This window comes from Crotalus tigris, unplaced genomic scaffold (assembly GCF_016545835.1).
Source record: "Crotalus tigris isolate CLP2741 ecotype Arizona unplaced genomic scaffold, ASM1654583v1 scf7180000019245.846064, whole genome shotgun sequence".
Lineage (NCBI taxonomy): Eukaryota > Metazoa > Chordata > Lepidosauria > Squamata > Viperidae > Crotalus > Crotalus tigris.
In genome coordinates, this window is record NW_024097453.1 from 131186 (window position 1) to 144388 (window position 13203).

Here is a 13203-nt window from a genome sequence, read left to right on the forward strand (position 1 = left end):
TTTATAATTTATCAATGTCTTTATTATGACCAACCAAAGTGACACAAAAATGTGTGCCAAACATATTGTTCTTATTCTTTCATTCCTACATTCATTCAATTTATAAGTCGCCTAATCACAAAACAATTCAAGGTGGCATACAGAGTTGCTGTTTTTTAAATCAAACCAACTTATCATCATAAAAGAGAAAAACCAAAGAGAAGAACCAGTTATAAAAATGTAGCACCTTAAGGAAATTCCAAAATAATCTGAACTTGAAATATCTGATTTGGGACAAAGTCAATCTGCATCATTGCCCATTTGAAAAAAAAAATCCTTTTTTTAAAGCTTTCCTGAAAAACAACAGGGTCGAGACTATGCAAACTTTGAGGAAATGTGATTCTGAAGGGCATATTGACCTAATATTGTCCCAAGTATGGATTTGACAAAGAAAGTTCAGACATGTTTGAGATATGTCATAGAATCTGTACCAGACAATCTTGGTGGCAGACTAGCTACAAACACAGCAAAAAGCAATCTCATTTGTTTAATAGTGGGTTAACCAACATGCAACAGATACAAGCCTACTATTCAGAAAGGATTATAATTGATTCCATTTATCATTGCAACATAATACAAGTACTGTTTCCATTTGTTTGACACAATAGGACACTTCAATCTAAGAAATTTCAAGATTCCACCTTTGCTTTTTCATTGAATTTGGCCAAATGGTAAACATGTCTTGCATGCAGTACAAAGCTGGATGGGTCTTTGCAGTGGTGATGGGAGGATCAGCTGGCCTTAATAGCATATCAAAAGCATTTTTCCACAATAGCTTATAAATTAAATGGCTTTCCATATTTCTTTACCAACGTAATTGATTATAAACGTTTTCAGCATGGATTAGATGGTTGTACAGTATTAACTGAGGTGCTATTAAAACTGCACAAGACTGCAAAAGATCTGTAAGATAGCTTAAAATTGTAGTTTTAAAACAGCAAAACGCAGCGAATGCTGAAAGAAAAAAAGAAAGAGGAAAATCAACATATTTGCAAAGCCTCCCTAGCAATATCTAATGTACATTAAGATCATGTTGCAATAACTCTGTCTCCATTTCCATTAATTAATCAATCACATTGATATAGTTATCCACCTCACAAAAAGCAACTCTGGGCTGTAAGCAACGATAGAATAAAACAACAAATATTAAAACAACCTCTATAAACACATTAAAAGATAAATATAAAAATGAATATTTATTAATCAAATTCGTATAACTAGCCAGCTTACCAAAAGTGGCTCTGAGCAGCATGCAGCAATCAAATATAACAACAAATATAAAAACAACAATTATAAAAATCCACATTAAAAGACAAATATTACAAAAATGAATATTTATTTAGTCAAATTTGCATAAAAACACAAAAAGCGACTCTAGGCAGTGTACAACATCATCAATTTGTACAATAACAAGAACAATTTCCACTGATTCTATCTTTTATTTATATAATTTGGCCAAAACCAATCTTGACATTTCCAAAATACATGGAAACTCTTTGTTTTTTCTTCAGTAAAATTCAAGTTATTTGGGCTGGAAAGTGACATTGATCTCTTGATTAAAGACATGTGAGTTCAAATTCCTACACAGTTCTGAAGTTTGCAGGGTATCATGGGGTCCCTGGTGCTTTCTGAGCTTAGTTTTTTGCAGATGTTTCATTACCAAGCTAGATAACATAATCAGTGCTAGTACTGATTAGCACTGATGATGTTACCTAATTTGGTAATAAAACGTCTGCAAGAAAACTTCCAAACTCAGAGAGCACCAAGGACCTCAGTGTTCAACCCTGTTCTATAAATATTCCCTTGCATCTGTACGACAGGTTATCCTTGTGTCATCACTACTTCTCAGCTTCATGTACTTTAGGGATTAGTTATAATGATGAAACTGTATCAGCATACAATCTTTAGAAGAAAGATTTGACAAAATAAGAGAAATAAAATGTGACAACCTGTATTGGGCTGACACAATCATACCTTTCCCCAGAAATTAAAAGCTCAAATCCTTCTTTGATCTTCTCAAAAGGCAATACATGAGATATTAATGCATCTGTATTAAATTTATTTTTCTTATAATCCAAAACAAGTTTAGGGAGAGCATCTTTTAATTTCCAACCTGGGTTTTAAAAGAAAACAAATAGGAATACTAAGTGAGCTATTCATTTAAAGTTTTTTCAGCATCACCAACTCTGCTGTATCTATAATAAATTTGTCCTTCAAAATATTGAAATGATGCAATTGGAGAACATTAGGCTGGTGAAAGTTGAACTGTATGCATTTCTCAAATTATATCATAATACTAACAATGATAAATGCTGTTATACTAGAAAAGGGGCTAGTGTTTTTATTCATTTTTCATTATAATGTCTTTTCTTAAGAAACCTGTGGTTAATAATAGTTAAGATATTGAGAATCTTGACCAAAACAGCATTTCCTCACCAGAGCCCCTATTCTCTGCTTAAATTCAGCAATAGGAAATGGGAGACAATTCAACTAAGCAGGTGGTAGATAGAATTCCTTAGAAGAGTCAAGACAACTTTATACAATTTTATATCAAGCTGGACCAATCTGAAACTACACATCTTATTTTGAAAAACGAATTACATGCACATACTGGTTAGAGGTATCTTATGACCCACATTAGCTAATGCGCACCTCCAATCAAGCAGCCTATTAGTTTCCTTCCTGTGAGTAGGAGAGCAGGGTCAAAAGAGAGCTGTGATCTTGCAGGAGGTGCCCCCACCAGCACACAAATCCCATGACCCAGGTGGGAAGATGCAAGGGCACTGACCTATTTAAGACACAAAGAAAAACAAGCTAAAAATTAAAGTGAACAAAGAGATTGTTGTCTAAGTTTTCCATGGATAGCTTGAACATAATCCTAAAGATGTTGCTTATATAAAAAAAAGAGCAGACAGTTACATCCAAGAATGGAGATCAACCTTAGGGCATGTGACTCAGCATTCTGAAACGAGAATTAAAGATGGTCAATAGTTTCATTCAGATAAAGGGGTTTGGTTGTTTGGATGGGTGACCTCTCTTTCTTGCTGGAACTCCTCACTTCTTTCTTTTACCTAGTGTCAAAATATGGACAGTATATAATTGTAACTGGAAGGACCAACCAATACGTCAGTTTGCTCATTTGTCCTCTGGGTAACAGAAGAAGAAGAGGAGGACAATGAGATTATTTATAATCATAATCCCAGATGTGACTCACAAGTACTAGGTCATCATAATCCCAGATGTGACTCAAGATACTATTACAAGGATACCATGTGTTGGGACATATATTTAACATTTGCATTTTTTCCCAGAAGATGGAAAAATATAGAATATGTGACTACAAGATACTAGAATATTTTCTGCTTGAATGTTAATCCTAATATCTGAAGGTGCTTTCTGCTACAAAATGGAAATTTAAAACTACGAAATTATTGCCAACACAAATCACATACTTCTGTGTCAACGCGTCCAATCACTTCAAATGTATAGTCCACACCAAGACCAGTCTTCTGCACAAGCACCTCGTGAATTGGCTTCTCAAAATCTTGGGGGCAGATGCACTCAGTGGCTCCTAATTCTTTGGCCTTCATAAATTTATCTTTATTGATGTCAATCCCAATAATCCTGGATGCTCCAGCTGCTTTACAACCCATGATCACAGACAAACCAACACCTCCTAATCCAAATATGGCACAAGAAGAACCAGGCTCAACCTGAAAAAAAATCACACAAAGAAGAATCTTGTGTTGGAAGACACCCAAACAAAACCAGGAGCTGGATGGATGAAAATGGCATGAGAACTAGCAAAGCCTAGGACAAGAAGGCAAACATAGACATAAAACTCAGAGTCACTCAGAGTCACCTCAAACCACAAGATGGGTAGCATATCAGTTTAATAAATAAAATTGAGCAGGATGCAATAAAAATAGTTTTAGTTTCAAGAAAAAAGGGCAGTACCATGAAATCAACCAATGGAATATAACAAGAAAGTTGGAATATATATATAAGAAAAGGTATAACCTAAGACTGGAGAGAATGCAGAAAATATAATTTATTGCATGATGTGTAATAAATTGATAAGGATGTTTGACATTACTTCTCTGTGTCCAAAATAGCAGCAAGATATCCTTGCAATACTTGGGCACTTAGACTCATGATTGAGTTTCCATGTTACAATAAGCCAGTTTGCCGTTCTGTTGTACTAAGTCATGAACCATGATTTACAAATCTTAATAATTGGATTCACAAGATATAGCAAGCCAAAATCAAACAAGCCAGAGACTGACATCAAGTTAACCTCTGGTTTACAAGTTAACACCATAGTACGATGTAAATCAACCACAGTAGATCAGGATTACTTAAACCAATAGTAGCTATATTTATACCACAGGCTACAGCAAAAGCCAAACAAATCTCTAGAAGATATGGAACAAACTCTTCTTTCATCCTACGCAGGAAGCATGAAGTTCTTCTTACCTTGGCACAATTGATGGCAGCCCCATAGCCAGTAGAAAAGCCACAGCCAAAGAGGCAAACTTTATCTAGAGGAGCGTCATCGTCAATTCTTACAATAGATGCTTCTGGCATCACTGTGTATTCAGAAAAGGTGCTTATCCACAGGAAGTGATGAATCTGTTTTCCCTGGCAGGTGAACCTGCTGGTTCCATCTGGCATCAGACTTTGAAAAGCTTTATAAATGCTGTTTGAGAAGATTCAAGTCAGTGTTTGTCATAAACTGGATTGGTCAGAAATTGTCACTGTAACTGAAAAACCCAAATAAATAATACATACAACAAACTTACTGGGATTTGAGACAGCAGTTAGCTTTTGGACTCAAGCAGCAGTCACATTGTCCACATTGAGGAACACAGAGAGGAATGACTTTGTCACCTTGCAGGGAATAAAAATCAGTCCTTTTTAAAATGTATATTGTATTAATTTTTACAGTAACAATCTGGGTTTATGTGTTTAACATTAAGAGTAATACAATTTCCATTCCTACCTTTTATTCCGTTTTTCTAACCATTTATAAAAAAATTCCCGTGTTTGAAAGTATTCTGAATCTATCCATTTCTGCACAGTCCAAAATTTTCTTAATTATGTCTTCTTTAGACAGTCAGTCCTAATGCGATCTTTTTGTGTTAAAAATCCCATAGTATATTAATAAAAGTTCAAGGATTCATAATATTAAGGTTATGTACATAGAAATTAATTTGTGAGATGTATTTCAGACCTTAGGTCACCACCTCTTTGCTATTCTTCAATACAACTTTTTTTTTTTTTTAGGCTTTTGCACAAGTCAGGAAGAAAGATGCTGCTGTTTTACAAAGTCAACTGTTTAACATATTTTTTTAAGCAGCTACAACTTTTTCCCCAGACCCTTGAGAAGTATTGAAAAAATGGGATGGTTTTGTTATTTATTTACAGTTTTTACAGCCTACCTCAGTGATGGCAAACCTTTTAGAGACTGAATGCCCAAACTGCAAACCAAAACCCATTTATGTATCGTCGGGTGCCGGGTGGGCGTGGCCCATTGGGTAGGTGTGACCCATTGGGTGGGCGTGGCTGCAGTGGTAACAGCAGACTGGGTGGGACTAAAAAGTTCAATCAATCAATTCCAACTTTGTGAGATCTTTTTTTTTCCGTAAGAAGTTGAAATTGATTGATTGATTGAACTTTTTTTTTTCTTTTGCACATGGCGGCGGAGGCCTAAAGCGAAAAACTTTTATAAAACCCAGATGAAGGCCTAGGACTGGGGCAATGGCATGCGTGCCCACAGAGAGGGCTCTGCGTGCCACCTGTGGCACGCGTGCCATAGGTTCGCCACCACGGGCCTACCTTTTAGAAGAGTTTGGGTGAGATATAACAGATTAAAAATATAAAACAGTTCAGAAAAAACTATTGGAACTCTGAAAAAACTTGGTAAAGTATGGCCATTTAGGCCCCCTTTTAAAATGCCATGAAGGCAGGGGGCATGGATCTCCAAGAGTGGAGAATTCAATTGTGTATGAGCCGCAGCAGAAAAGGCCTCTGTGGTTCATGACTCTAACTTCAAAGGGATTTAGTGGACCTGCTTGGCAAGACACTTCATGATGTACCCTGGTGCTACTCCATACAGTTCTCCACATAGATATGACCAACTCTTTAACTTGGGCCTGGAAACCTATTGGTAAACAGTGCTGTTATTTTGCTAGCTTGCAAAGGGATGTTGACTATGGATCAGCTACAGCTTCTAGTCATGTCCAAAGGCTGACCCCCCCATAGAGTTTTAGGATAATTCATCTGTTTAGGCATGAGCTGCCATTGATACAGCATCTTTTAAGAATAGAGAGGTATCGTGCTTGCATTTGTGCAAGATTTGAATCTTATATAAATAATTTTTACCAAATAAACATGTTATTTTTAAATGTGTTTGTAAACAGTGAAGTTTGCCTCCAAAGGTACAGTATTTGGACTAAAACTAGTAAAACATTACTTTCCTTACACAGAGAAAATGAAAAATAATTGTTCAAAGTGGAAGAAGGTTCTGTTGCTGATGTCACTGTTTTCCATCATTCTGAAACCTCCTTGGTAGCCACTTCCTATACTGAAAAATCAGTTTCCTTAAATGTCTTACTCTGAAATTAAATTGAACGGAGAGAAGCAAAAGAGGTTGCAGATTACCGGAAATAAGCTTTTACAATGAAAAACAGACTGTTAACTTATATCTCTTGCTGTCTTCCCAGATATGTGCAGGAAGAGGAGAAGGGACAAAATCTGTATTACAATGTCACAACACAAACTCTGTCCCTATTGCACTGGGACATTTTAGGCACATTTTATCATTTTGGCGTAATTCTGGTTAGGAGCAGAGACTTATGGCTACCACAAAAAAAAAGGTTCCACACATAGGAAATCCACCAACAATCTTTTCTTGTTTGTAAGAAAATTTGAATACCTTTTTCATTTTATCTAATTGAATGCGAACTGAGGGGTCCTTGCCACTCTCTGCTCAGAGAGTCCCTAGGATCCCTCATTTAGCTATGAATATTCTTCTTAATTGAATGAGAATTGGTAGAAAAAAAATAGGTTTTTTTTTCTTGGCATAATTTAATCCTTTATCATTTATTCATTTGTCAAAATGTCTTTGCTTGACTATTGTGACTATTGTGAGCAACAATAGTCAAGCATGTCTTTGCTTGACTATTGTGAGCAACTAAGAGCTGTTGTCAGATGCCATATACAGATTTAATAATTTATGGTTGGTTGCACAGTCACCCAGATGTTTAGATTGGATATGGATTCTTGTTCACTTTTTGAGTATTTCCCAAGTACCTAGGATATTATTATAATATACACAACAATATCAAGTCATAGCTGCCAGTTTAGCTGATATAGGCCTTCATACACATTAAGTTCTTCTGAACAACCTACAATATTGTAATATATATATAGTTTAGTATATGTGTGCATTCAAGGAGTGTGGCCTTTTGTAATTATTATCAAAAGAGAATAAGGAACCTGATCCCTTTGGAATATTTCAAAATATAGATGCCTCTTCAAAATTGCCTGAAATTTTTAGTATTGTACTATCCAATAACTTCTCTATCTCTTCCTTACCTGGTTTTACACAAGTGACGTCTGGTCCAATACTTTCAACAATGCCTGCTCCTTCATGGCCCCCAATAACAGGATAGTCTATGTTTGAAAAAACACCTTTCCATACATGATCATCGGTCCGACAGATCCCAGTGGCTACCATCTGTGCAGATAAGAGTACGTCATTTCAGTGGTTAGGTCCAATTCATATTTTCACCTAAAAAGCTTTATCAGACCGAAAGCCTATCTAATCCAGCATTCTCTTTGCACAGTGAATCCAGAAGATGCTTTGTAGAAGTCTTCAAACAGGACAATCCTCCCAATCAAGCCACATAGCAGTAACACAGTTAAAGGAAGGAAGACTTAGGAGTTTTAGTTTGTCTGGAGATCACAAGAAAGAACATCAAATTTATGGGTTGTACTTTTCAAAATAATTTGTTTTGAGTGTTAACAAAATTTGAACTGTGGTCTCATTAAAAACTGGTTCTATAAAGTGTATACAAATCTTGAGAGTTGTTTTCTTTGTTCTGGATGCACAATATTTATTGATGCAGAATCTGATGATTTATATCTTTTCTGTTTCTTCAGAGTACAACAGTTCTATTGCTTGTCTTGTTCTATCTCTATGGATTACCAATAATGTGATGTAGTCAAGAACCTATTTCATAAGCAGGCCTATATCCATGCACAAAAGGGAGGTCAAGAAGCTGTCAGCAATACAAAACATTTATTCCAAAACGATTCTGAAGGAAAACCCTTGAAAAAAGACAACAAGAACTGGATGATTAGTAGAGCAACCATCAACAGCAAAATTCTGGATAGCAGCATCTTGGTTCAAGTCTTGTTTGTTATTTATGTTTTCCTAAGCCATTGTCTCCCTGGTCTTTCCAGCAACTCTTAAAAGTTTAGGTACAAGATAATTCCTAATTTTATTACAATAATAATTTATTCATTGTAGGGGATGTATGCCTTTTTTTACCTTCACTCGAATTTCATGGCTCTTTGGTGGTGCTACTTCTACCTCTTCAATCGAAAATGCTTTGCCCGGTTCCCAGATGACTGCAGCTTTACATTTAATCACCTGTGTACACACAGACCATCAAAAGAAGTCAGGGGAATGAGCAAATATACTGTCAGAATATGTCTTGTAAGCCAGAGAAATGACAGAACTGTTGAACCAGGAAAAGAAGGCAGTTAAACTTTAAGAAGTTATGGCAGTTTTATTATGGGTAAAATTTGAATTTCTTCACCAACCTTTCTATCAGTGGGAAGTGGAATTAACTAGTACTTATTACCCAATGTAGAAGGGGGTGGACATATTCCTCTTGATCCCTGGGCACTGCCTCTGTGACAGGGGTAGGCAACCTTGGCTCTTTTATGACTCGTGGACTTCAACTCCCAGAATTCCTCAATCCATGCTCACCAGGCAGGCAAAGTGGAGCCTGCTCAGAGAAAAGGAGGCAGATACTGATATGTCAAAACCATCATCATTACATTAATGTTGCAGCAGATGGTTTCCCTATCATCTGGTGACCCTGAGGAATTCTGGGAATTTAAGTCCACGAATCATAAAAGAGCCAAGGTTGCCTACCCCTGCTCTAGGAGAACTGTGGTGTGCACAATGGGAGAATACGGGTTTTTTTAAGCTGGGCTTTTCCCCTGTACCTACTATGTATCCAAACTAAATTTTGGATCAGTCCTCATAGCAGTTGACAAGCAGAGGTAGAGGGAATGGGTACAAAAAGAAATGTAAGAGAACGCCAGCACACTGTACCCACCCTCTCAACCAGGTTCTATAGTTTATTTTTCAGGTTTAATGGCTGATAATATCTGAACGTACCAAGCAGCTGATCCATGAGAACACAGTCTGGATGGGTAAAGAGATTCCTCTTGCCTCTCTCCAGAGGACAGAGGAGATGGTAAGTAAGTTCTGAAAGATGGCTCAATCCATGCTCACCAGGCAGGCAAAGTGGAGCCTGCTCAGAGAAAAGGAGGCAGATACTGATATGTCAAAACCATCATCATTACACTAATGTTGCAGCAGATGGTTTCCCTATCATCTGGTGACTCTGAGAAGTGAAGGCAGCTTTTCTGGCATGGGACATGAGGACACTATTGTTGATCTGCAACCTGGAGGAAAGGCAATTCAGATTGCAATCAAGACTACAAAATCTATGCTGATTTAGTTTTCTGCAGGGTTATAGGTTAGTGAACACTTTAAGCAGTGGGAGGAAGGATGCCCCTAGTCATATTTATGCAGAATGTTAAACGGGGTTTGCTTTCAGTTAAGTGTGCATACAATTGCAGCTTAATATTTGTGATCTGTAATGGGTTCACCAAAGGGAAAAAAAATATTTATCAGGGAAGGTCTGCCTTATGTTAGGAGATACGCTTGCAAATATAATATACAGAATTGCAATTAAATATCCATGGAAAGATGTTCATAAAAACATGTTCATATACATATATGAAGTCAGGTTCTTTGAAAAAAAAAGCCCCTTCCATACCAATTTAACTGAACAAAAATTAGAAACTAAGAAAACATTTCTTAGAAAAAGAAAATTGGCATATGTATTTATCTCTATTTGGAAATGCAACAGAACTTCCATCTGTTGCCAAAAAATAGTTTGTAAATTTTAACTAGGTAATTAATTATATACCAGATAGAACAGACAAACAGAAGTAGGTTAGTTAGTACATAAGTAAGTAGGTAGGTAATAACACAATTTACTTATAAACTAGTTTGGTGTAGTGGTTAAGGCTCCAGGCCTTAACCAGGAGCCTTAACCACCACCAACTGACTTGAAGGCACACAACAGACACACACAATAAAGGACTACATAGCATAAACAAGAAAGGGATGTCTAGCATGTACAGCTATATGTGCATTGCAACTACTCCCAGGTTCCATTTCTAGTCTGGTTATAATTGTACAATCTCTGTTTACATGTAAGAAATGGGTTTCCTTACCTCAAGCACACATACGTTCACTTTGTCTCAAAGTAGTTCTTTTTTATACTGGGCAGAGTTTGCAAGTCATAATACTTTAAATCCATTATAATTTATTAATAAGTAAAAAAAGCTACTTGAGAGTCTCGTACCATAAATGCAAAACAAAAGAAAGAGGAAAAGTTCTTCCCGTATTTACATGAGCTTATAAAGCCACAGAAAAGAGATTCTAAGAATGAGAAGTATTAGCTCTAAATCCAAAGATTTCTGACTGAAAACTCTGCTTTAAACATTACTCTGGAAGCACAAACATTACACACACACACACACACACACACACACACAGAGAACTTTTGTTTGCTCTTGGCACATTTCTCTTAAACTGCAGTGAGATTCAATTAGTTTTCTGCATGGCAAGAAAAAAAGTAAGATTTTTTATTTTTTATTTTTTTTTCATCTCCTTTTATTATTTTTATAAATAACCCAAAGTGGCAAACATATCTAAGCCTTTTCTCCCTCCTGTTTTCCCTACAACAACAGCCCTGTGAGGTAAGTTGGGCTGAGAGAGAGTGACTGGCCCAAAATCACTCAGCTGGCTTTCAAACCTAAGGTGGGATTAAAACTCACAGTCTTCTGGTTTCTAGCCTGGTGTCTTCCCCACTAGACCAAACTGGCTGTCCATAATGTTGGTCTTCTGCATGGTGAAGAAGAAAGGTTTGCCCACATTTACATTACCAAACATTTTGAATGAAAAGACCACCAGTTTAAATCAAACATGGTACATTTAAAGCTCCCAAGGTGAAACCGCCTAATAACACATCCTTGAAATTCCTCAGCAGAACAAAATAACAGCAAACACAACAGCACAGATTTCTACTCCATTCTGGTACTACAAGGTGGATCATGATTCCCATAATCTCTAACCAACATCTCCAGTGCAATCTTGAAATGACTCGAGTAGTCCAGTATATAGGAAGAAGACATTGTGAGTGTTTTTAAATACTCCATAGACAGCACTAAGTCTTAGTACTATAAGCACAAGAGAGATTGGGCCAGCATTTTTCTGCCTATAGTTCAGGTGAAGGATAAGAATACTATACTCTAATAAAGCAACCAAATGACTATACATTTTCTTACCCACGACAGAATTTTAAATCATTTCAACAATGCTCCAGAATGCTTAATTTTTACTTGTCAGGCTCAAGTGTTGAATGGTTCTTCAAGCCTGACCTTTGCAGAGCATCGAGTGAATCAGCACAAGTGAAATTCAAAAAATGCTCCATACATTCTTTTGGAACACTTAATTCTTCCATTGTAGAAGTGGTCTAATAACCATGTACATATGCTGTTCATACAGGTTTTGATTAAGAGTCTTCCTTACCTTCCCAGCAGTCGCCATGTATTCCAGGATCCCTGCTTAGAATCTGTCCAAGCTCTTCTATAAATGACTTCTCTCCTTGATTATTTTGGCTCTGACAGATAAATGAGCAACTTTTCTCCACCCTGTACAACACATAAAATGTTTAATCTATGATAGGTCAGCTCAGGAAGGGGAGGGTTCCTTTGCAACTATACTAAGAACTTCAATGTTTTCCCAGAGTTTTGTTTAAAACAAACTCCCTCTGGAGTAGCTATCCAAAGATAATTGCCATCTAGACCCAGAAGTGAGATTCTAAAAGCATACAGATCTCAGGGCTGAGTTCCAAAAAAAGTTTCTGAATTAGTCTGTACCAGCAAAAACAAAAACAAAAAAACCAAAAACCAACAGAACAAAATACAAACATCTTTGACTGATGTTCTCTTGCTTAAATTACTTATATCAAGGATAAAGATAGATTATATGATGCATTTAAACAACTATATTAATCCCACAGGTTTGGTGTCCCCATAGGATCATAATTGAGAAATATTAGTCTTTGTGGAATAGCTATTAGGCTTGCATTGTACATATCACGTTTGCCAAGGCAAAGATTTATTAAAACAAATGACAGTTCATATGACAAATAATATAAATGGAAAAGCAGCACTTCTTTTTTTTATGGATTTTAGCAAAATTCCCAGCATGTGCAACACTAATTAGCTGCAAAAGTACATTGCCTTGTGAAACATTAAACATTAAATGACTACTCATAGAAAATGGGCACATAATGCTGAATTTGCATGATACGCTTAACCATAGTTCTTATTTTATTAATTAATCCATGGCTTCTTAAGATTAATTCAATTACCCCATTTTTATTATTATTAACTTAAAATAATTGTCAAATTCTATTCATGTGTTGCTGGAATGCAAGGCTACAAAGTATTCTGTATTGGCCCAATACATTGAATTATAAACTAACTCTTTTGGTTATGTTTGCACAATATTCTAGACTGAAATATATTTGACTAGTCCGTGTGTCAATATATTACACAAACATAGCTAGTGTAGGATATTCTAGGCAAAATTTAGCCAAGCACCCTAAAGGGAGGTGCCACTGCAGTCAGTGAATAGAACTGATGCATAAACCACAACTGTAGCAATCACACTTGAATATGGAATTATTTCAGCAGTTTCCAATTCCTGGTAGAAATGTACTTGGCTGGCACAATACAGGAGGGAAAATTTTCAAAAACAAAATGAGAAAGGAAAAAAAG

At 36.3% G+C, this 13203-nt stretch overlaps 2 protein-coding genes across 3 annotated transcripts in view; both read right to left on the reverse strand.

Annotated features, from left to right (window-relative positions):
• On the reverse strand, window positions 1-12069 carry LOC120316095 (alcohol dehydrogenase 1-like). Its single transcript, XM_039361298.1, has 9 exons — window positions 11948-12069; window positions 8597-8698; window positions 7639-7780; window positions 4842-4929; window positions 4516-4738; window positions 3492-3752; window positions 2692-2827; window positions 2014-2152; window positions 1-993 (listed from the first exon to the last, which is right to left on the reverse strand). The coding sequence occupies exons 1-9, from the start codon at window positions 11963-11965 to the stop codon at window positions 969-971; spliced, it is 1134 nt and encodes a 377-aa protein (XP_039217232.1). The 5' UTR covers window positions 11966-12069; the 3' UTR covers window positions 1-968.
• The window catches only part of LOC120316094 (alcohol dehydrogenase 1-like), a 24887-nt gene continuing 19428 nt past the window's right edge, over window positions 7745-13203 (reverse strand). The window contains exons 9-11 of one of the 2 annotated variants that reach the window (XM_039361292.1): window positions 11948-12069; window positions 8597-8698; window positions 7745-7780 (exon numbers count right to left, since the gene is read on the reverse strand). In XM_039361292.1, the coding sequence (XP_039217226.1) occupies window positions 8691-8698; window positions 11948-12069 (130 nt within the window). In that variant the 3' untranslated portion in view covers window positions 7745-7780; window positions 8597-8690. Of the gene's footprint in view, window positions 7781-8596; window positions 8699-11947; window positions 12070-13203 lie in introns of those variants that run through there. The other variant, XM_039361297.1, reaches the window with a different exon arrangement.